Source organism: Ambystoma mexicanum, chromosome 9 (genome assembly GCF_040938575.1).
Source record: "Ambystoma mexicanum isolate Mex_15411 chromosome 9, UKY_AmexF1_1, whole genome shotgun sequence".
Taxonomy (NCBI): Eukaryota; Metazoa; Chordata; class Amphibia; order Caudata; family Ambystomatidae; genus Ambystoma; species Ambystoma mexicanum.
Genome location: NC_090931.1, coordinates 737,325,320 through 737,350,822, shown reverse-complemented (window position 1 = coordinate 737,350,822; position 25,503 = coordinate 737,325,320). Strand labels below are relative to the sequence as shown.

Below are 25,503 nucleotides of genomic sequence, written 5' to 3'. Positions count from 1 at the left end.
CCAGAGCCAGTCCTAACCCAGAGGGGGAAGGTGTCGATTGGAAGGGCCCAGTTCTAGTCACCTCTCAAAGTGTCAATATGTGTTTGAGCAGTTTCAGCACATGATCACCCCATACCTCTTGGAAAATATGCTGGCCAGTCCCTTTCTTATTGTTAGAGAGACCATGTTTCAGCCTTCCTGGAGAAGGCACCCTACCATGGCCTTCAGTGACAAAGCTTCTAGACAGAAGATTCCAACCAGCACCAGAAAAAGAGAGAACTGCGGTGCACTATGGCAGCAACGCTAAGGAGAAGAGCCAGGTATTACTATGCACCAACCTGCCGACCCACAGACTTGCGTGTTTGCAACACGGTCGCGAAGCAGTTACCTGACATGAATGTGTACCTGCTACAACACAAACCGCTTACCTATGGATCAACTGCAGAGCGGTTACATGACATGAACTCTGGCATTGTTCCATGCAGTATGCCACTGCTGGGAGCCGGCAGGCCCACAATGCAAAAAGGAACATTGCTTAGCTCCCTTTTTATGTATTGACCATTCTGTAACACCTCCTGGGATGTGATTGAAAAAGCCAGCCTGGTCAGGAAATCTACAGGGGAGGACGCGCGGGAGAAGAAGGGGAGGACAAAGCCATAAAGAGGAAACAAGAAGGTGTGGGTTGCTCGGGTGAGGTCAGAGGAGGAGGAGATAGCAGTCAGAGAGCCCAGAAGGAGTGAAGAGAGGGGAAAGGAGTGTGAAGTCAACTTGTAGCAAACGTGAGGTATTGGTTAGTGATAAAAAGTTGAATTGTGCTGTGATTGTGCATGGAAGATGTTTGAGTGAAAGGGGTAGTAAGAGATTAGGGAGTGAGAGGTGATTGAGGGAGCGAAAGGAAGGTGACAGAGAAGAAGGTGGGGAGGAGTAACAGAAGTGTGGATGTGAAGTAGCATTGTAGAGGAGGGAGTAGTGGTGCAGAGGAGGGTTTAGTAGAGGTGTGGAGGAGGGGAGAGTAGTAGTACAAAGAAGGAGAGTTGTAGGAAGAAGGGAAGAGTAAGGTAAAATCAGAGGGTGGAGGCAGGTGAGTGAGAGAACAATCAGAGGGACAGCGGAGGAAGTATCAGGGAGACAGAAGGAATGGTGGAAGAGTTTGAAGCAGGGGAGTAGGAGGGAAATGACAGAGGGCCAGAACTAGAAACGTAGAGGAATAGCAGGGCTTGAGAGGGAAACCTGACTGGAGATTGAATGTCTGGAAGGCACCACCTGGATTTCTAGAACTAAACAGGGGAGCAGAGTAGGTCACACATGTGTTATGCAGATGAGGCATTTGCATTTAGGCCATCAGCACAAGAGCAGACGGAACTTAGACAGTAGGGTCAATAATCGGTAGAAACTAACCTGGGAGTTGGGACTTCTGGGTTAGGGTAGAACAGGCCGTAGACCCTATTTAAAGTATATCAATAAAACCACTTGAACTGTATTTGGGAGTTGGTGTGTTATTGAGGGCATCTGTGAAAACTGGTTGTGATCAATGAAATCCACAATATGGCATATCCCGGCTGGCATGATTGAGAATGAAATCTATACCTATTACACAGCCATAATTTACACTTGGTACAGAGTGCAATGCACAATATGAATTAATAAAACATTCTAACAAAAAATATGTGTTCACACACAGCTTTTTCATTATTTGGAATAACAATATGTGTTAAACGTTTCCTCTCACAGAAATGGACCTTTGTTATTTTTTAAAAGGAACAAACATACAATTAGAAACTCTAGCATGCTTATTGTATCACATTTCGACTGTACTTGTTGACCCATGTGGAGCACTGGGACTGTTTGGCTTTGGTCTATCAATGTTTTGTGCTATTAGAACATTGTTTGGTTTGAGCTCACCAACACCAAACGATGGCATAGGGGAGCATAGACCTAATATCAAACATCAATATGTTTGTTTTCTCTGAAAATTAGGAATTAGCCACAACCAATCATATGCATCTTTGCATTTATGTCTCTTCCAGAATAATTCACTTTCTTCACAATTTTCATTTTAACACTTTGATGACATGAATTTCTGGTTTGTAACATACAAAGGCTTACTTTTGCTACTTGACTTTGAAGATTTCTTTCAAACAGTTATTCTGACGATTTAAAAGATACCAGAAAATAGAACAAACCAATATGACATCAAATCATTTTTACCTGATTTGGAGGATAAGAACTCCACGAGCAGTGGAATGGCCCCTTCACCTGCGACTGCCTTCTGGTTTAATGGATTTCCTTTACACAATTCCCGGATGAAGTTCATTGCATTCACTAACACATCCTCTAAATCCATGCGCAAAAGATCCACCAGAGGCGCAACTCCACCCTAATACAATGTTTGCAAAATAAACTTTCAGAATTATGGATTCTACTGGAGTCACATATATTGTAAATAATGTAGAGCAAGAGAGAGAGAGAAAGAAAGAGAGACAGAGAGAAGGTGTGCAGAACGAGAGGGAGAAAGAGAGGAAGGAAGAAATGGGAAGAGAGAAAAAAGCGAGTTACATCAATAAATACTTTGAATTTAGCACTTGTTCATAGTAAGCAAAACAATCTAGCACAACCATCTTTACCAAATATAACGGCATCCACAAACGTCCAGAATAATATATATTTTTAAACTTTATTGATTGATTCATGTCTCAAAACATACAATTATACATCAGCACTGTGAGGTACAACATTGTGAAATATGCAAGGCAGTGCTTATACCTAGGTCACACATTGGCATGGTGGATTATACTTCAGCAAGGCCCGGGGACCGGTTCAATGTCTATGATGCAGGCATTGGCTCCCCAGGATCTGTCTCCTGGCGTTAAGATAGTAGATAGGACACAAAAGGCCCCCATATACTCTTAGGCCTGTTCTGCAGACCACACAGGAGACCATATTCTTTATCAGTGTCATTTAGCCATACAAGTTCCTTCAGCCAAACCCTTACCCCAGGTTGGGTCGAGCCAGTCCATCTCATCAGTATACATCTCCTCGCAACTATCATACATGTTGTAAGCAGCTTCCAGTTTTGTTTTGGGATCCCGGGGAGCCAACCAAACATGCAGCACAACAATTTGCAGGGTATCATGTGCCCCATCATATTAGAGACAGCCTCCACCACCCCTTCCAAGAAGTACCACAACTTAGGGCACCGCCACAACATATGGATAAAGTCCGCTGATTACTCATTGCACCTTCGGCAGCAGCCCGACCTGGAGCGATTAAATAGATGGAGGAAACCGGGGCTAGATACGCTCTGTGCAAGGTTTTGAGTTGAATCAACTATAAGCGTGTATTGAATGCACCACTATGCGTGCGTTCGCAAAACATAGCCCATTGTTTGTCTGAAAAAGGAGCTCCAGCATCCTCCTCCCACCTTCGCCTAATCTTCAGGGTCGCCCGAGAAGAGTCACATTGGATTAGCCTGTATAATGTTGAGACCACCCTCCTCGTAGCCAGTGAGCCCAATAGGTATTTCAGCAGCGGGAGTGTGTGTGGCATATTAGGGAACGACAGGGACCACTCTCTGAAGGCAGCCTGATTCTGAAGTATTATAGTCTGCGTTGCAACCCCCTCCCATCTTTGCAGAGAATTGCTCTTGTGTTACAAATGTTCTTCCAGGGTATAAATCTGCCATACGTTCAATCCCCACTCCTCGACACTCCTGGATCACGACTGCGTCACATATTGGTGGTAGGGACTCTATATTCCATAGATGAAGACCCGGGTCACTGGGGATACAGAGCCGTAGCTGCTTCGAGACCCTGTTCCACACGTGTACTGTGCACGCCACTGGATCAAATTTGCATTAATCCGACACCTTCCTTGATACCAGAACCCCATGCAGGTTGCATGGTTGCACCAAGCATCTTTCTCTGTGCATGTGAGGTTAGTATGGGGCATTCAGCATCCAGTAGGATGCAAGGTATAATTGTGCTGCAAGAAAATATAACTTAAGGTCTGGTGCACCAACACCACCACATTCCATGGGGAGAACCAACTAACTTGAGAGGCCCGTGGGTCCCATGTCAACTTGACCAATAGGGCCTTCAACTCACCGAAATAGCGACCGCCAGCCACACAGGGATTTTTGGAAAATGTAGAGTAGTTTGGGGACTACTACCATTTTGGCGATCGCAATCCACGCCAGCAGCGACCACCGCCCCAGCTTAGGTTTTAGGCTTTAGAACATTCAAATATCTTACATGGCTGTCCTCCAATAGTGTTTGGGCATCAGGACTAATGCACACCCCTAGATACATAACTGAATTTTGTTCCCACCTATAACCTTCAGTGTCCGGGGGCTTGGTGGTTGACTCATTTAGTGGAAATAAGATTGACTTTGACCAGTTTATTTTGAGGCCAGAGGCCCGGCCGAACGGCGCTATTTCTCGTGACAGTGGTCGCAGGTTGGTCGCGGGGTCTTTAAAATATAGGATTGCATCATCCGCGTACAGCAACACCAATTCGCTAGCCCGGCCCAATGCCAGACCTCTTGCCAAGTGGAATTTACGTAGCCTGGCTGCGAGTGGTGCAATCGCGAAGAGCAATGGCGAAAGCAGACAGCCTTGCCTAGTTCTGTGTCCCAAGTCGAAGGTCCCGGATCTCCTGCCATCCAGTCCTATGCAAGCGTTCGCCCTGGCATGTAGCAGACACACCACCGTAAGATAGTACTCCAAAATGCCCACCTGTCTTAGTACCTCAAATAGGTAAGTGAAATGCTTTCTCCATGTCGAGTAGAGCTGTCAGTTCCTGCCCTTTGGGGTCAATCTGAGCTAGTATTGCGAAGAGCCTGCGCAGGTTCAACGCAGTCGATCCCCCAGGGATGAAACCTGACTGGTCCGCATGGACAATGGTTGAGACGTACGGGAGCAATCAGTCTGCTAGCACCTTAGCAAAGATGTTTGTGTCTAGGTGCAACAGGGATATAGGGCTGTATGAGGAACAGTCTTGAGGGTCCTTCTCAGGCTTTAGGATCAGGGTTATCACAGCCTCTCGCATAGGACGAGGGATCTTACCCACCTTCATCACCTCCTCCCACACCAACAGCAAGTGTTGCCCTACCTCCGGGCCGAACGCCTTATAGAATGTGGCCGTGATTCCGTCTGTGCCAGGCACTTTAGCGGAGGGCATTGCACGTATTGCAAGCAAAATATCGTTCTGCGTGATGTGCTCGGCTAGAGCTTCCATCGCCTCTTGCTGCAATGCTGGCAGAGATGCCTCGCCTACATAGCTTTCTAGCTCCTCTGCCGGAAACGACCCCCTAGATGCATATAGGCATTCGTAGTATCGACGGAAGGTGTCCAGAAAGGCTTCCGACTGTGCCTCCCTCCGTTCGCACAGCATTAATGTATGTGGCCCCCGGCTTGTGTCTGATCATTGCCGCTAACAGTATCCCGGGTCTGCCCTCCTCCCCATACCGACTAGCCCAGAATAATATTTAACAAGAAATGCTTACAAATGTTTAAAAAGTAGCAGGTTTTTCCATTTCAATCTTGCGCCAATAGGGGAGCAAGATCCAACTGTCCACCTGGTAAGCACTTTTCACAGTTGAAATTACTGCCCAACGTGTGAGCATGTCAGGCAGGGTTTAATTGTAATTGTGAGCGCCACTTACCATGCTCGCATGGTAAGTAGTCTTCACATGTCAGGCAGCGTTTACAATGAATTCCTATGGAGTCCGTCTGCTTTTGCTGGTGTAAAATGCTGGCGGACTGCATAGGAATCCACAGAATTTGTGCCAGCATTAAAATCCATACCAGCGCAAAATACTGCTGTAGTATTTGTATGGAATGGGGGGTGGCAGAATCGTAAGTTACAATCCATCCCTCCTCTCCATCAAACAAGTGAATGAAAATGAGCCGTAGCAGGAATCTAGTGCATAAAAGCCTTTTGAAGGCTTTTACACATTTTATTCCTGTTACTGCTAATTTAAAACGAGATCCAAAGTCTCACAATGCCGAATGGACCAACGTAAATGCTCATAAGATTCAATGAAAGTGACACAAAGTCTCACAGTATAGGAGGTACCCAAAGTAATGTTCTAAGGGGTGGATTAAAAAACAAGGTCCTTCATTACGAGTTTGGTGGAATTCTGGTGGTAAATCTGCTGAAATACCACCATTGGGATTTAGATAATTCCGCTGACAGTAATTCTGCCAATGTTGGCAATTTTTATTCGGTGGAATGTTGGAGGCTTTACGTTCAACATAATTCTGGAGGTAAATCATCCACTTCAAAGTCAAACTCTGAATATGGTGGGACGGAAAAAGTGGCAGTAATTCTGTTACTGCCACTTTTTTACCACTCTGCCATACAGGGAATGAGGGCCAAAGTCTCAAATTGTAGGATAGGGCAAAGCAATGTTCCAAAAGATGGACGAAAACCACAAAGTCTCTCTGTCCTCACATTTGGGCCCGCTTTTACATGGGACAATGAGTTTATCCACTTTTGTTTGGTGTTGGCGCCCACACTGGTACCACGCCCTTTTCAGAATATCTCCTTTTGGGTGGGTTAAAGGTGTTCTCAAGCTCGTCTCTTATGGATCTTTTCTATGAATTGGAGGTAGAGTTGTCGCTTTCGGTTGAGTGCAAGCTTGTGCCAGGTGGGTTGACCCCACTCCTGAATTTACTGGTACTATGAAGAGGGCTCTGTTACCTCCTTGTTTTAAGATTTGGGTCTCTCCCATCATTGTAACCTCTCATTGCTTGCTATACTCTGTCTCCTCGCCACCACACCACCTACTCATTCCTCTTCTTGCCTCTAATAGCTAACACTGGGCCAGAATGACCCTCCTGAAACTTCCTATGCTTTCTGTCTAATCTCTCCTTCTCCTCCTCGTGCTCTGCAAACTTATATTTACTCTCTTATACTAACCCCTATTAATCTCCTCCAGATTGCCCCTCAGTCACTCTTAAAATCTTCTGATATCCCCCAAACAGCTTCTCAACCTTCCCAACACCCTCCTTCTAATGTTTGTGAAATGCCTGCTCAATCTCTCCCGTTATCTCTGTCTGATAGGGTTCAAACCACTTCTTACTTCCTCCTAGCACTCCCTCCTAGTACCCCCTCATGGTGTTCTCGTTCCGATGTTCTCCAAACTGCTACTTCTTTATGAAACATTTCCAACCTCTTCCATCAGATGTTTACTAAACTCTTTTCAGACTCAACAACTTCCTCTTTAAAATCTCCTTCGTCATCCTTACTCTCACATAATACCACCTCCAGATCTTTATCAACCTCCTTCCTTAAGGTCAACAATCCTCTCCCTCTGATGTCACCAATCACCTCTTAGAGCTCAACAACCTCCTCTGAATCTTAACCTCTTTAAGATGTTCAATTATTGCCTGTTTAATTTCACCACCTGCCTCTCCAATTTCAAACACCTTCTTAATTTCTTCAACTGCCTTCAGAAACCTCCTAACCTTCCCCATGACTCTGCTAACCTCATTCGATGAAACTGTGCCTTCCTTTTTAAAACGTCAAACTACTTCCTTAAACTCCTCAATCGCTCCAACCACTTCTGACAGATCTCCCTCCTACTTCTTATGTACACTAACCACTTTCTTAACCTCTCCTGACACAGTCTGTTGATATTTCCCAACTACTTTCTTCAGGAATGCCAACCAGCTTCCAAAACTCACCCCATTGTTCCAGGGCGTCCTCCCCTCTGGACTCCAAACTCCTCGACACCTTCTTCCTGCTGCAAACTCCTCTGTTCTTGTTCTCCGCTCTGTTCAGAACGCCAGTCGCCAGCTCCAAATATCAATCTCTTTCTTCCCAACTCCTTCAATAAATTAATGAGCCCTTGCATTTTTATAGGGCCACCTTCCCGCCACTCCTTGAGGTAAGCAAACCAAGGTACCTACATTTGGCATGCAGCGCTTGGGAGCTGTAGTTCTCTGGGCCTGGGTGGTGCTCCATTCTCTGCTGGAACACAGTCAAAGCAACTGAGTCCGCCATCTTGGAGTTACTATCTCGCGCTTACTCTTTCTCTTTATGCTGCTGGTATTGGAGTTAGCTGATAGGTCTCCCCCCTTATAATGAATTCCAGTTCTGCCGTGGGGTTTGGGGCTGGCTCCTCCCGGATTCTATGCCCTAGCTCACTTCCCTTTCTTTAAGGATTTAAGAGCGGTTACAGTACCCATGCAAGGATGGCTGAGTGTTCAGGGGCTGAAGGCTCTACAAGACCTCTGCCCCTCCATTCCCTTCAAGGGGATAGCCTACTTGTTGCCTTGGTTATACTGCGGCAGAGGCAGTGATTGGAACTATCCACAGGGTGCTCTGTGACTGTCCCCTGCCATGATCACCAAACAAGGGACTTCATCACACTCTCTCCATCAACGCCCCCTTCTGCTGTAAGGCAGTAGCTTCTTTCTAATCAAATCCTTTCCTTCCTTTACAAACTTAATTAAATCTCTCTTATCCAAACACAATTCTTTGTACACTATCACACACCAGTACCAGTTTCTAAGGCTCCTTCTTTGACCTGTGTTTTCCAAGTATCCACACTTGGGTCCTCCCTAGCTGTGCTGTTTTTTTTTCGTTCTAGTTCTCCCCCAACGACTGACAATCTCTGTCTGTTCTGGCTTCCTCTTAAAGATCAGTTTCCCTCCCCCTGAGTGTTGATTTGCATCATTTGTTGTATCTGGTCTGCAAGGGATGTTCTCCCTCCTGATTGTGCTATGTACATAGTATCATGTGGCTTGTCAGGGGGCGGCTTGAGGTCACACAGAGGCTGGTGGCCATTTTGAATTCTCCTGTTACTATGAAAGTGGCAGGGATGGATGCCTGCCTGCCTATGCTGCCACTCTGCTGATAGTGAGGCTGAGGGACTGTGCAAGGGGGCCTAGGGTTGTTATTACTTTGTGTGCCTTGTGTTGCGAGTATTTTAAGTAATCCCAAGGGTTTTAGAATTCGCAGACATTTCTTGCGGTTCCGTGGAAGAACAACTCAGCAAATCCAGAATCCAGAGCCACAAATCCAGGCAGATCTGAGAACCCTGTGTAGGCTTTTCTGAATCCCCAGGCGTTCGGTTGGCTGGAGACCGAATGTCAGAAATGAAATGAAAGGCGGACCCAAAGTTGTTATATTCTCATTGTCAGACATTTCTATTAAACAGAAATGGGATGGATAAATGCCTCTCTAACCCCATCCTAAAGAAGAGTTTCCCTGCCTAAGAAACTAAAACTAAACTTCAGTCTGTGTCAAGTTATTAGAAACTAAGAAACCGTCCTTTTGTCCAAAACATTCTAATCTGACCCTCACACTAGAAACAAACAACTAAGGGTGCAAGGAAATGGCTCTGACTTATGTTTAGCAAAAGGTGTTCAAAATCAAAATATAAAGATAAATACAAAAAAAGTGTTCTCCAAGGAGAAACCCTTGTATCCAGAGGATGGCTGCTTTCCCCTGGATGTTTAGGTAGGATGACAAAAGTGTTTCTTTTGAACAACAGTTCCTTGGTATCACAAACGTGTCTCTTTATCCAATAGTGTCTTGGGTTCTTTATACTAGATTCTTATTCAAACAATACATTCCATGATATCCAACACTTCCTTAGTTTATTTGTACTGGATTCACAAAGTTCTTAATCATTTCCACAATAAGCGTTCTTTAACTTCTATTGTACTTTGGCGCATTTTAATTTCCCTTATTTTGTCAGATTTTCATTTCTCTTGTATTTTGGCGGATTAGCAGATGTACTCCTTTACAAAGAATCCTCTTGTGAACTCTTTAGTTCTCCTTATATACTCCCCTGCCTGGTATATTTCCACAGTGTTAAAAGTCTTTGTACAACTCAAGTGCTTGGTGTATCTATCTCCCAGGACTTCTTCCATGTGCTTCTCAGATTCCCTGGTATACTTCCCTGCCAAGTATTTTGTAACACGGTTAAACTTTTCCTCAAACAATTTGGTGGATTTCCTGGTATACTTCTCTGCCAGGATTCCTTTTATGGGTTCTTCAGATCCCCTGGTGCATGCCCCTGCCACGTACCCTCCCACACTTTTAGACATTTCTTTACAGCTTTGGTGGGTTGCCGGGTATACTTCCTCTACCAGGAATCTTCTTGTGGGCCGCTTGAGATCCCCTGGTATACTCCCCTGCCAGGTATCTTCTCAGGGTTTTAAAGTTCTTATATTTACACAGTTTCAAAATGCCTTGTATATTTGGTTGCAAGGACTTTCCCTTATGGACTTCTTAGATCCCCTGGTATACCTCTCTGCCAGGTATCTTGCCACAATGTTAGAAACTTTATACAACTTGGTGGATTGTCTGGTATAATCCTCTGCCGGGAATCCTTCAGCGGAGTCCTGCAGATCCCCTGGTATACTTCCCTGCCAGTTATCGTTCCCCAAATGCCAACTGCCCTGGTGTATACCTTTTACCAGAACTTCTTATTGGTTTTACTGTCCTTTTCACTATGCCACATCCGCATCAACTTTGTTGTGTCTTAATATGTTTACTTAGGATAAACCTTGCTCAAGCTTTTCCCCCCATATTGGAATCTCATACATAGGTATTTCTTCAGGTTTTGTTGCTGCACTTTAATCAGTATTCAAATATTCTTCCTTTTAAGCATTGTACATAATAGCAGTCTCACATAATTCATTCACTTGATTGCATGCTTGTCGGTACACCCCGGGCTCCCCAATGGCTCTGGGCAGACTCACCGGTAGTTGGCAGCGTCTCCTACTTATGGCGTGCACCTGTGGTGAAGCTTCCTCCCTGGGATGGCTTTCTACACTATACAGACGTTTCTTCAGCGTTTCCTGCAGTTCTGCGTTCACTCGCTGGCTTCCCTCTAAGGCTTGGACCGCAGAATTCTGCTTTCCGGCACAACCGTAGCCCCACTAGCTCCGCTGTGGCCGCCAGCGCTTACACAGTCCTTCAGGTGTCCCTGCTGCCTCTCTCCTTCCTTCACGCCCCACCCGTATGTGTGACTCGCATTCGCGAGCCACTGCATGGATGTTCATGGTCTCACTCTCTCAGCTTTCTCCGGCACGGTTCGATCCCGTTCTGCAACGTTGAGTGCGGATGCCATTTTTAAATATCCTGTGTACTTGAGGTTTAGTCAAACAACAGGTCTGCACATTAGGTTTAGGGCTTCACTTAATCTGCATCAACTCCTCCCCCCTCTTCTTCATCTCAGTACTTGAGGCTTTTATTGGATTTTTAAAATGATGTCGTTCAAAGGTTTTATATAGAGAAACATCAGACACAGGCGATGTTATATGTGTGTTGTGAATGTTTGAGGTATAGATGGAATTTTGTCTACAGTGACACAAGGGAAGAGGTTTCTGATTTTGAGCTTAGGTATTATAAGGTCTTCTTCAGGAGGAAGGGTAGAATACTGCGTCTCGTCTGATGAAGTCATCACCTCCCTCTGACAGCTGTCTCCTCCCATGTGATCCTCCCTCATATATCCGCCCCCAGGGTCAGGATCAGATAGCGACTGCCGTCCTCTGGCCACATGGGAGGAGGTCACAGCTGGGGAATTAGTGATGACTCCAAAGGAATCATCACATATTGCCCTAATCGATTTCCAGAAGTCCTGAATCTTTAGGCATGACCACCAAATCCTGAACCAATCTCTATGAGCAGCACATCCCCTCCAGCAATTTGGAGATGACAGGGTGAACATCTTGTGCAGTCTTGTGGGAGTGCAGTGCCATTGCACCATCATTTTGTACCACATTTCCTTAATTTGGATTGCTCTAGCTTGTTTAGGGATGTGTCTCCATATCCATTGCCGCTGCTTCATAGTAATGCCCTGGACCACTATCTCTTCCCACCTGGTGGTGTATGGAAATTGAATTTCAGGGGCCCCTTCTCACAATATTTTGTACAAAGATGAGAACAAGTTTTTACTGCCTGTTTAGGTTAAAAGGATTTTTACAAAAGGGGTAAACGTCCTAGACGCTGCTGCCCTAAGCTCTGTGTTGGATACCCAATGCCTTACTGAACATACCGATGATGCTCCTGCTTAGGAAGCTGAAAAGTGGTTTTACAGATCTCGAATGATATGATGGCGGATCCACTAAATAGGTCCCTCAGAAGTTTACAACCCACTTCCTGCCAATGTGTAAATTAATGGCCTTCCAGGCCAGGAGAGAATTTTGGATTCCTGAACAAGGGGGTAAAGGGGATGGAAAGGAAGATATGGCATATTTCCGAATTAGCCCATCCCATATCTCTCCCACTAATTGCATAATCTGGCTTCGGTACATGTTTGCTGGCATGTTTGCTTTAGGGAGCCATAATACTTTGTCTAAGGGCCTGCCCACCAAGGCCCTTTCAATTCCCGCCCAAGTTCTCCCTATGTAGTCAGTAAGCAATTCCCTGATAATCCTAATTTGAGCTATCTGCTGTTTTGTACCTCTCCAAATGAATGCACAGGTTTTTTTTCAGGAAAAAAGGAATCGGGAATTGGGATAAGCAGGAAGTGGAAGTGATATAGGACTCTCGAAAAGATTGTCATTTTAATGGTTGCAATCCTCCCCAACCACGAAATTGAGAGAGATCCCTATCAAAGTAGATCTGTTTTGATATTTTGCAGTAGTGTAGGAAAATTGGCCATGTAAAAAGCCAGAGGGTTTTGGTGCGGGTGAATCCATCACCAAGAGGAATCATACCGTCTGCCTTCAAATCAGCATACATCAAACCACTGATAAAAAAAGGAATCAGAAAGCACAGAAGACCCGAGCAACTACAGACCGATATCCAACCTGCTCTACCAAGCGAAGATCCTGGAGAAGAACAAGTTACTTACCAACTCGTAACGTTCTTTCGATTGGATGTTCCTCCAACGTATTCCACATCTTTGACATGTAATGTCCACAGCTGTGTACTTCGGAAACTTTTTCGGCAGAGGGCGTCCTGCGTCGATGGCGTTGGGTCGATGTCCCTCGAAGGCCTCCATCGAGGACGACGTCACTGGATGTTATAAATAGGACATAGGACACACAACGCCGTAGCCTCAGTTTATGTTTTTTCCTCCATAACGTGTGGCATCTATCCAATGCCTGCTTGACTGCACATAGCCTTGCGGAAACGTAAGATGCAATTGCATAGGAAATTCTCCAGAGGGGCAGGCTGGGAGGGCGATGTGGAATACATTGGAGGAACATCCAATCGAAAGAACGTTACCAGTTGGTAAGTAATTTGTTCTTCGAATGGATTGTGTCCTTCAACGTATTCCACATCTTTGACAGACTCCCAAAGCAGTACCAGAAAATGGAGGAGGGAAAATAGTTTAGAGTACCCAATCACACAGCGGAATAAAGAACCGCCTTACCAAAGGCCATATACTGACCATGGATCATATCCAGGGAATAATGTTTAACAAAGGTGTGGATAGAAGCCCATGTGGCTGCATCACAAATCTTCCTAATAGGAACTCCCCGTTGTAGGGCCGTGGAATGAGCTCGCAACCCTTCAGGAGGGTCCTTACCCGCCAATCGGTAACATTCCGAAATAGTGAGGATAATCCACCTGGACAAAGTCTGTTTGGTAACAGCCTGGCCCAATCAGTATCCAGTATATCCCACAAATAGTTGAGCGTCCACTCTGACCCTGGACATCCTAGAAATATAAAAGCTCAGAGCTCTCCTACGTTCCAACATATGGAGTCGCTCCTCTTCCTTACCAGGATGAGGAGGAGGATAGAAAGCAGGACGTAGCACTTTCTGCCTCAGATGAAATTCAGACACTACCTTAGGTAGAAAGGAAGGTGGTATCCTCAGTACAACCCTATCCTTGTGGAACACAGTAAAGGGCGGCTTAGATGAAAGTGCCTGCAATTCACTCACTATGCGAGCGGAAGTAACCGCAACCAAGAACACTGTCTTGAAAGGACAAGAGTGCAAAGGTTCAAACGGAGCACCCATCAGGAATTTTAACACCAAATTCAGATCCCAAACCGGCACCTGGAAAGGGGACGGCGGGAACACATTAGTGAGCCCTTTAAGAAATTGGGAAATCAAAGGAATCTTAAAGTAACAACATTCTTCAGACGAGCGCTTGAAGATAGACAGTGCCGCCAGGTAACCTTTAATGGCACCCACTTGAAGGCCCCTTTGGGCCAAAGAAAGCAAGAAAGACAACACCATGGGAATGGAACACTGAAAAGCATCAACATTTTGTCCTCTGCACCAGTCGCAAAACTTACACCAACGGTACAGAGATTTCATTGCTGGCCGCCTGGCCGAAAGCAACACCTCCATCACGTCATCCGGGAGGTCCCAATCCTTATACCTCAGATTTTCAGATAACAAGCGTGCAGGTTAAGAGTTCTGACCTCTGGATGGAGAAACTGACTCAACTCGCGCGAGAGCAGATCCTCTCGGTAGGGAAGATGGCGTGGAGGGCAGATGGACATTTCTAGAAGGTCTGGGTACCACGCCTTCCTGGCCCAATCCGGAGCAATGAGGATCATGTGGGATCCGAACCTCTGTAACCTCCTTAGCACTTGAGGAATGACAGGGACTGGAGGAAACGCGTACAGCAGTGGGAATGACCAATCCACTATGAATGCGTCACCTAAGGCTCCTCTCGGAGGAAATTCCCTTGAGCAGAACCTCTCGCACTTCCGGTTGGCACTGGTGGTGAAGAGATCCACTTTCGGTGTTCCCCAAAGGGCAAAGATCTCCAGAAGGACTTCCTGAGCCAACTCCCACTCGTGAGAGATCGTGCACTGCCTGCTCAGAGCGTCCGCTGCTGCATTGTCCTCTCCGGCCAGATGAACTACTGAGAGCAAAATTGCCTGCTGAATTGCCCAAAACCAGAGCTGCATTGCCTCTCTGCACAACGGGAGTGACCCTAGCTCCCTCTTTTTTGTTGAGGTAATGCATGGCCACTGTGTTGTCCATCATGATCAGGACACTCTTCCCCCGCACAGACGGCAGAAAAGTCTTCAGGGCCAGACTGATGGCCCTCAGCTCTAACAGGTTGATGTGGAGTTTGCACTACGGCGGAGACCAACGACCGCTGGCAGTCAAGTCTTCAGCATGAGCGCCCCATCGTGTGAGGGAAGCGTCCGTCACTACAGTCACCTCCAGCCACGGTTGCCAAAACGGCTCCCCTTTCATCAGGTTCCCCTCGTTGGCCCACCATAGAAGATCCTGGGGGACAGAGTGGAATCTGAACGGGATCCGACATCTTGCCCGAGAACTGCGACCACTGCATCTTGAGGACCCATTGCAGGGATCTCATTCTCAGCCTGGCCTCTGGTACCAGAAAAATGCAGGATGCCATGAGGCCGAGCAACCTTAAGAATTCGAAAGCCGGAAGACTCTGGGTATGTTGAAACTTGTCCACCATCTGGGAGGGGAGCACTTCCCCAAGGACGTGTCCAACACAGCCCCAATGTACTGGAGCTATAGGGAAGGTGTCAGATGTGACTTCTTTAAATTGAGGGAGAAGCCCAGCTTGTGGAGGGAGAGGCAGGTGAGACCGAGGTGAGCCAATGCTTGCTCGGGACAGCACGCACGGATCAGCCAGTCGTCCAGTTACGGGTAGACATGAATCCCCCCTCACCTGAGATACACTGCCACCACCACCATTAGCTTGGGGCGGAGGTCAATCCGAATGGCAGGACCCGAAACTGAAAGTGCGAGTCGCCAGCCACAAACCTCAGGTACTTTCTGTGCTTGGCGTGAATCGGCACATGAAAGTAAGCATCCTGTAGGTCCAGAGACACCAACTAATTCTGAAGTTGAAGGGTCTGGAGGACTTGAGAAAGAGTTACCATCTAGAACTTGTCCTTCCTGAGAAGTTTGTTCAACCAACGCAAATTCAGGATGGGTCTCACTCCCCCGTCTTTCTTTACATTAAAAAATATGGGGAGTACCAACTCTTGTTCCTCTCGGCTACAGGCACCAGTTCTATAGCGCCTTTCTCTAGCAGGGTCAAGATTTCCTGCAAAAGGAGCGGATCTGGAAGCTACAAAGAGAGATTTCCCAGCAGATTGTCGTGAGGTCGCTCTAGGAAGGGAAGGCAGTAGCCATGGGCTATTGTATCGAGAACCCACGCATCCAAAGTAATGGCTCGCCATTCTTCGAGATGCTGAGACAGTCTGCCCCCAACCGGCGAACCATGGGACATGGCCTCATGACTGTTTAGGAGCGGCTGCGGCAGCGCCTAAAGGCAAAGAAGCAGCTGCCTGAGCGGCTTTGGCACCTCTATTTCCCCAACCACCATGGGTACTTTTATGCTGACCCCTTTGACTGGTGGCTCCTCTCGTTCTAGCAAAGGAGAAGTAGTAATGAAAAGAATCTCCCCTCCATTGCTGTCCCCTAGGACGAAAAAGCAGAGGTTGACGCACAGCTGCGCTCAAAGATTTAGCAGCAGCTTTTGAGGTCTGCAACCTCTCAAGGCTCTCGTCTGCCTTGCTGCCAAACAAATGCGTGCCATCAAAGGGCATGTTCAAAAGACGGGCTTGCACATCCGGAGCAAAACCTGACTTCCTCAACCACACAAATCTGCATACAACAGTGCTCGCAGCCATGGGCCGGCTAACACTGTTGGCCGTGTCCAAACCCGACTGAAGGGATTCACACATGGCATTGTTGCCATCTTGCACGAGAGCAAGGAACCCATCCCTTTCTTCCCCTACGGGAATATGCTCAGCCGCTTGGGAAACACAATTCTACAGAGTGTGTGAAAACCTTGCCACGGCACACGTGTAGTTGGCTGACTTCAACGCAATACTCCCCGCAGAAACACTTTGCGTGCCCAACCATCGAAGCGCTTGTCGTCCCTATCAGGAGGGATAGTAGGGTACGCAGCCTGCCTCGAGGTGGCCGTACCCGCCTGAACCTCCAAACTGTAAGGAGTGGGGTGAGATGAAAGGTAGCTGGGGTCGCTACCGGAAGGGTGCTATTTTTTGGTTAACAATTTGTTAACAGCCGGAAGAGATTCCGGTGACTGCCAAGCAGCCGCTACCCTTTTCTGTAATGTCAGATGAAAAGGTAATACCGGGTCAGAGGACGGACCTGGATCTAAAATATTCGTTAGATCATCCTGTACAAAATCTTCAGGAGGACTGGACCAGCCCAGATACTCCGTGACCCTAGCCATGAGCCTCCTGTAGGACAACTCAGCATGAGCCCCAGGCTCAGGCCTGCCAAATTCAACTTCCGGAGAACTGTCCAAACCGCTGGCATCATCACTCTTCCAATTGATTGTTTCCAAAAAAGACAGGAGCCACATCAGTCTCAACAGGGTCAAAATCGAAATCAGACCTCTCCTGCTCCTCGTAGATGTCATCAAGGGGGAGGTAAAAGTCTGGTCTCAGAACAGCCGAGCGTCTGGAATCCATAACAGGCCTCAAAGACTTGGAAGTAGCCTTCCTGGGAGGATTGACAGTACCAGGGATCTCCGATGGTAAATTTGGACCAAAAGGCCTCGACAGCGTCGAGTGCACTGATGGCTTCGGCGTCGACATGCGCTCCGCCGTCGCCGAGGGCTGATACAAAGGCAAAGCTTTGATGCCTACATCGAGCCCTTAGCAGGTTTCAGCGGTCTCGCTGGGGATGAGGACCGAGACCTGGAAGCACGTCTCTTGCGACCATCCTGAGCCTTGTCCGAATGGGACCTCGAAGGTTCCCGATGAGGATCGCGCTGAGGACCCGAGCGCGAAGCCGTGCGAGCCACGGATCGAGACCGTTCCTTGCCGGCTTCGTCAGAAGGCATGGACAGAACTGTGCCCTGCGATTGGAAAATCGCCAACATCTGCTCCCTAATGGCAGCCCATTCCTCCGGAGTCGAGGACTCAGTTGGACAAGCCACTTTCCTTGCAGCGCCATCCTCCGAGGAGGATGGGGAAGGCGACCGGTGACTGTGCTTCCTAGAATGCCAAGACGAGGAGGACGAATGGTGGGAACCACTCCGGGACCGAGAACCCCGGGACTCCTTCCAACGCGGAGAGTCACCCCTCAACACGTCGATGGACATACCCCTGGACTTGGCTTTACTGGACTTGCTAGGTTTCGAACCTCTACCTACCTCAAGCTTTCCCTTGCGCTCCCGCAAGGCCTTAGCAGTCAGTGACTGGCATTTGGAACAGTCGTCGGTATCGTGACTTTCACCCAAGCACCACAAACAAATGCAATGTGGGTCGGTAATCGACATTTTCGACTTGCAGTCCCGGCAGGTCTTGAAGCCAGACTGCAGAGTCTGAGGGGTTGAAGAAGAAGACATATTCAAGAGGAATACACGAGGCGCGCCAAGTCTCCGTAGCAAACATGTTTGCGGAAAAAAAGGAATTGAGGCTACGGGCGCTGTGCGTCTTATTTATAACATCCGGTGACGTCGTCCTCGACGGAGGCCTTCGAGGGACATCGACCCGACGCCATCGATGCATGACGCCCTCTGCCGAAAAAGTTTCCGAAGTACACCGCTGAAAATTTGGAATACGTTGGAGGACACAATCCATTCGAACCATGTGTACAAGATCCTACTTCAATACGTCAAAACAAACAGAATACTCAACCGGTCACAAGTTGGTTTCAGACCGGGGGCGTGGCCGATCAGCCATGGGTTCAGTTGTGTCCCACTGGGGCTCCTGCGGATCCTACATGATCCTTCACTGCACATATGCAGAATCTGGTGCCTTTAGGATAAAAACTATATAACTGCTGTTGGAATGTATGCTGATCATAATGAGGATACTGGCGTGATGGATTCCGGAATGAATGAAGAGATATTGGTGAAAAGAAGGGCTGTGTAACATCACGGACAAATAAGTAAGATGACGCCGGCACTAGAACAAAGGGAGTGCTTACAGGACCGGAGCCAAGTCTGAAGAGGCTGTGTCACACGTTGCTCGCGGCTGGCCCATGAAACTACAGTAGAAAGAAAACGTGAGAAAGTTGTTCTCCCACTGACCCGCAGAGGTTTTAGCTGTCGGAGAACTCCAAAATATAAGCAAGTCGCACCCCAAGGGAGGCGAGTACAAGGAGCCGGAGCAAAGCCCCATTCTGAGAAGGAGCATTGTCAAGCTGCAGCCTGTGGCTGCTCGGAATTGAACTCAGCTGAAGCACCTGGTCCCGCCTGGATAAGAGAAGCAGCGAAGAAGGAAGGACGGTGTGCTGTGAGGCGGAGCGGCGAAGGACGTCAGGATAAAAGTGGAAACACTGTACTGGTAACGTTACTAGTACACACCGTGACGGGGGAGCACGGGCTGTATAACGTAGCTCGGAAGTGCACGGTGGTAGAAAGTCTGACTTTGGGACAGGAATCTGGGCTAGATACGGCCCGTTACATGAGAGGCTGTGAGACCTGGGATTCACAGAGCACCAACTACTGCACGGCACTGAGTGCAACCCACCCCCTAAGTAAGATTGGAACTTTCGCTTTCCCATACAAGCAGAGGAGGATAAAGCTTGAATACATTATAACAGGGAAAGAGATACAAAGCCCATGACGGTACAATCAAAGACGAATGCACGAGAAAGGAGGCTGATTTCTGGCAGGGGCACTGGGGTCAGACATCACACCAGGCAAAACCTGGGACCTAGGGAAATCACTGGTAGAAAAAGGGGTGCTGAAAAAACACTGCAGTAGAGAATACTCAGCCCACATGAACAGCGTTTGGAGAACAGCACAGTGGGTTCTCAGGGAATTGAAGCGAATACAGGACAATAAAGCCGAGCAGCAGCTCCATTAAGGCAACGTTGCACAGATTTAACATCACTGCCCAGGGACTTGAAAGAGCACTCAGTCACAGGAACACCAGGTAGCGGGACACGCAGGCCGGATAACAGCATGCAAAGGCGCTAGAGAGCAACCTGAGCCCTGCGAGAAGGCAAAGGGTACCAAGCCGTGGTCCTCTCAAGGGGGAGTGGGGGCACGGAAGGTGGAGACATACAGCGGCAATGAAAGGAGTGCGGAACGAATATTGGAGCCCTTAACCGCACTGGAATTGACGGCCGTAAGAAGTACGAGGAAGGTATCTCATAAAGGCACTTGTTGGGCAACTTCACCGGATGTTATATAGGCACAGACTAGCTGCATCCACACTGAACAGTGAGGAGGAGTAACGTTGAGGAAAGGCGCGGCAATGTGTACAGTAAGCTCATGGGCAGCTTTCTCACAACGGTGCTAGTAAAGGAAGACCAGCACAAGACACTGAACACGGATAGCACCTTAGCAGCGCAGTGATGTACGGACTACACATTGAGGCCTGAGTGCAACAACAACCAATCAGGGGACCCCAGATCCAGCAGGCAATGAAACGTGCATGAATAGCAGATGCAAGAGTGGGTAAAGGTGCTCAGTCGGAGTACGGAAGGAAGATAAGCCCACTAGACGTCTGAGATACGGAGCTCAACACGGCACCATAGCATGGAGTGAGGTACCAGAGATAGCCGATTCAAGCTTCCCCGCCACAGAAAGATGCAACATTGACCACCGCAGCCAAAGCTATAACAGCTAGGAAGGCACGGCCCCCGGCCAGAATCCGATGGCCCCCACCATCGAGAGTGTACAAGTGGTACTGCCATATAGCCAAACAGTTAAGCAAACCAGACGGCCCGACGGGAAACTATAACGACAGCTGGCCGAGAGTTCACTCAGAAACGATCGGAACCTGAGAGCTGAGCCACTGGCGTGGCCGACCACAGCAGAACTACATACGGTAGAGGAGATGGCATCCAAAACAGGCAAGGCCAAAGTGAAACAACCTATGATGGATAGTTTCGCTAAACCAGCCCAAACGTCAGAAGCTGTCACACATACAGGGGAGATACGCGAGGGGCGACAACTCCAGTGCGCAGCGACCAACCGATTCGGGAAGCCACTGCGGAATTGAAATCCTTGTGGGAGAGCAAGATTGATGGAGCCAGACCCCCCTTTGTTTTGCATATTTAGTAACTTTGGGTCTCACCCTAAGTTACCAGGGGATTCCAGACGTGGACCCCTTGCTCACTGTTCTCAGAGAGGCACAGCTCCACCTCACTGATGATGCCCAACAAGACTGAAACACGTGTATGGGGTTGCTGTTGGTACTCTTGTTCAGAGGATAATTGCCTAGCATTTCGGTGCTGGACTACACCTGGGCAGGACAAAGACTGATATGCAGGGATATTTCTTCTCTGTGAAAGGGACAGTGAGCTAAAGTCTTGGTTGAGACTCTCCCAGGGGCCATCCACCCAAGAACAGGTCAATGGGGCGTGTTCGTGCTGGTAGAGAGACTCCCAGACCCCCCTTTGTATGGCAGAATTAAAGACCTCGCTGGAATTAAAGATCAACGCTGTCAGTGTGGACGTAAACCTCCTGAGGCAAGATGTGAGGGCGCTGGCAGTGCGCACCAGCGGCCTCAAAAGCAAAATGAAAGCCAACACGGACACCAGCACGGCCAATACCAAAGAGGTTACCATATTGCAACAACAGGGCGGAATCTAGAAAGCCATGCTGAAGAAGCAGAAGGATGTGCATGGCGGAACAACATACAGGTGGTGGGACTGCTGGAGGGAGAAGAAGGCACAGACCTGACAGATTACATAGAAACTATGTTGCTACAAGAGATAGGCACAGGAGCACTAACCCAAGGGTTCACACTGGAGAGGGCGCATAGAGCCCTGACTAGGAGGCCTCCACCGGGTGCCCCTCCCCGGCCGATCATCGCCAAGATATTAAACTATAAAGAGAGGTAAAAGATGTTAGAACCGTTCCGCAAAGGTGGGACGATAAGCAGAGCTTTGGCGACCATCACACCGTACCCGGACTACACCTTTCTGGTTCAGAAACAGAGGCTGCACTACGTGGCGGTCAAGAGAATGCTGCGTAAATCCAGCTTCAAATACATGCTGTTGTACCCTGCGAAATTGAAGGTCATACACAAGAACAAGCTGTTTTTCTTTGAGACACCCGAGGATGTGATGGGCTGGCTGGACACGCTGGGCTGCCCGGCAGGAGTGGAAGGCCAGGCGCAGAGCGGACAGGATAAGTGAACTTTCATTTCTCCTGTTATGTACTATTGACTAAAACGATTGATGTTAGATAGCGGTAGGAAGGAATACGATCCAGAGTTAATAGAATTATCATACTATGCAAAATGCTGAGGCAGGGATTGTAGACGTTGCTGTTGATTGTTAAAAGCAGGAGACGAAGGTGCTGCCTTGTTATACGCAGCACTACACGACACGCTATCACCCCCGATAGTTAGTTTAGTTAGGATACTAGTAGTGCAGTATCCTCCTGCAGCGCTTCGAGTACTGGTAGACCGGGAAGGAATCGAGATGTGGGGTAGCATAAGATTCAGGGATGGAGCTGGGCAACAGTTGGGGTTGGTTGGGGAAACGGGTGGGAGAGGAGTTTGGGGTTTTGGGGGGAGGGGGTCCTACATAAATACACAAAGGATGCGTAAGAGAGGAGGCAGGAGTAGGGAGAAGTTCGAATCGGTCTATGAAAATGGGTGATCTGAGAATTGTGACATGGAATGTCAGAGGTCTGAATAGCTTTGTAAAAAGGAATACAACTATGACATATCTGAAGAGGCAGAACATTGATATAGCACTCTTACAAGAGACTCACCTAGCCAGGGACAAATTAGACATACTGAGAAGGAAATAGAGAGGAATTACGGTGGGTACGGCCTATTCAATGTATGCGAGAGGGGTCTTGATCTGGGTGGCACCAGGGGTCCCGTTTCGGGTCGTCCAAAGTGAGGTGGATAAAGATGGCAGGATGGCCATAGTCAGAGGCATGGTAGAGAACAATGAGATATGTGTCATAAATATGTACACCCCGAACCAGAACACCACGGCTTATTTTAAGGCACTATACCCCACGATCAGCCCGTATAGGGACTGTGGGTTCATAGGGGGTGGGGGGGGGCTTTAACTGCACGATAGATCCGATAAAGGATAGGTCGGATTACAAGTTTTCTAACTCATGCCCGGCGGCCAAAGCACAGAGGGCGCTGATGCAGGACCTGAAATTGGAAGATGTATAGAGGAACTTGCATTTGCTGGTTGGGGTATACTTGCATCATTCAGCCCTGCAAAACCTGTATACAAGACTAGACTACGTGTTTGCATGAGATGAGGTGATGCACAAGTTCACACACGCTGAATATAAAGCTAGAGTTCTGTCCGATCACGCGACCTAATCATCACATGGCAAATACGGCCTCCCCGCGCGAGGATCCCAACTTAGCGACTCAGAGCTGAAGCCTTAAAAGATGCAGGGTTCAGGGACCAAATGCGGGAGTATTTCACACATAGTACGGGTAGTGTGAGTTCGGCTGGTGTGCTGTGGGAAACATTTAAGGTGGTAGTGCGGGGAGCAGCAATAGCTAAGTCCAAAGGGTTACAGGAGGAAACTACAGAAAACAGAGCAGAAAATGGAAGACATGATGAAGACGAGCAGGGGGACACAGGAGGAAGTAATAGATGTGCTACGCCTCCAGCAGGAATGTGTAGTGCAATGGGAGAGGCTGGGTAACCTGAGCTGTAAAAAGTATACTGAGTGCCAGCACTCAGAAGGGGATAAGCCTGGTCGCCTACTAGCGTGGTTATATAAGAGCGAGGTTGCACCGCAACCAATACGTGCAGTGCAAGGAACAGATGGTCCCTTGCGAGAAACCCAAGAGGAGGTAAATGAGTGCTTCTACGACTTTTACAGTGTCGTGTATAGTGTTCCTGCAGGGGAGGAAGTAGTGGACATACAAGAGGCATTATCGGAGATAAATCTACCCAGACTCACTGAGGATAGGGATGGATTAAAATTCCCCATAACTATTGATGAACTAGAAAGTGTGATTAGAGACCTGCCCACCAACAAGGCTCCAGGAGCAGATGGGCTCCCCGGCGAGTTCTACAAAGAGTACAAGGCAGATATCCTCCCCCCATTGTTGTCAATGTTGAATGAAGCATTAGAACAAGGCAAGTTGCCTGAATCACTGAGGGAGTCGATAATTGTCCCCCTCCTCAAACCTAATAAGCTAGATACTGATTGTGGGTCATACAGACCTCTGTCATTGCTGAATCAGGACGGGAAAATCATCCTCGCGGCGGTTATGACAATGAGACTGATATCAATAATAGGCAAGATCATTCACCCGGACCAGATGGGGTATATTCCACACAGGAACATCACTGACAACCATAGGAGGCTGCATCACATAATAGATTACACTAATGGGAAGTCAGATGAGGTGGCAGTGGTGTCACTCGATGCCGTGAAAGCATTTGATTCAGTTAAGTGGCCCTGGTTGCTCGCCACTCTGAAGGCCTTCGGCATGGGACCCACATATATTAGATGGGTGGATTTACTGTATAATGCCCCAATGGCCAGAGTCAAGACGGCTTCCGTGATCTCGGAGTGGTGGCAATTAAGCAAGGGAACTAGACAGGGGTGCCCATGGACCCTGATGCTGTTCATACTGGCGTTAGGGCCACTGGTGGTTTACTTGAGGGCGAATATGGAGTTGTGGGAGTAAGCACGCAGGACGGGAAACATTTGGTCTCGCTGTATGTGGATGATATGTTGCTGTATCAGAGTTATCTGGAGGAAAATTACAATATGTCTTGGAAGTGCTGGAGCGGTACGCCTTAGTGTCCAGTATATCGGTGAATCCCCAGAAATCTAGTTTGTGCCCTGTGGGGTGTTACAAAGAGAAGCCCATACACAGTCTGCCGGTGCTGCCTATCAAATGGGAGCCGGCCACGTTCAAGTACCTAGGAGTAGATATATATCACAATCCCAAGGAGGAACATAAGCACAATACGGAGAAAGCGGTGGAGAGGATAGAAAAGCACATAACATTTTGGGGGAAGTTGCTTTTGACCATGATGGGGCGGGCGGCGCTACTGAAGATGGTGGTGCTGCCGAGACTACTGCATTATTCCGCCGATGTCCCCTTTGCAATCCCAAAAAAGTTCTTTGATAAATTACACGGTGTATGCCGGAGCTTCATTTGGCAAAATCAAGAAACAGGGTGGCGTTATGGAAGCTCCAGAATTCATATGAACAAGGGGGTATTAAAGTGCCCAACTTTGAGATGTACTTTATAGCTGGTCAGCTGCAATATGTGGCCAGATGGCTGTCGGACGAACCGACTACTGAATTGAGGCTGCAGACCGCTCGTTTTGAAGGAAGGGATATGGGGCCCTGATATGCACAAAACCAGCTGGAATCTCCTGCTGTTCCTGGGCTGCAACATATGGTGTAGAGCACTGAGGCTGCTAGGTATCGCAGCACCGTATTCCCCGCAGGTGCCACTGGCGGCAATAGCGGGGACAGATGAACAGACCAGGAAGAACGTACGGAAGAGCTGGGAACTCGTGTGATTAGCCACAGTAGGAGATATGCTTAAAGAAGGAGAGCCCCAGAGATTCGAGGAGCTGGTAGTAGATGCTGGGATACAAAGTGGGCAGTATATCACACATACTAGGCTGCTGACTGCCTTGAAATCGAGATGGCTAGATCCTGGTACGCACATGCAGCCGAATAGGGTGATGTTGATTCCTTTTA

The 25,503-nt window shown here is 48.0% G+C and overlaps 1 protein-coding gene across 2 annotated transcripts in view; it reads right to left on the bottom strand.

Moving 5' to 3' along the window:
- ANKAR (ankyrin and armadillo repeat containing) overlaps positions 1–25,503 on the bottom strand; it is a 1,891,262-nt gene that overhangs the window by 708,261 nt on the left and 1,157,498 nt on the right. For both annotated transcript variants that reach the window (XM_069615641.1, XM_069615642.1), the window contains exon 14: positions 2,188–2,356. In XM_069615641.1, coding sequence (XP_069471742.1) covers positions 2,188–2,356 — 169 coding nt within the window. The remainder of the gene's footprint in view (positions 1–2,187; positions 2,357–25,503) is intronic.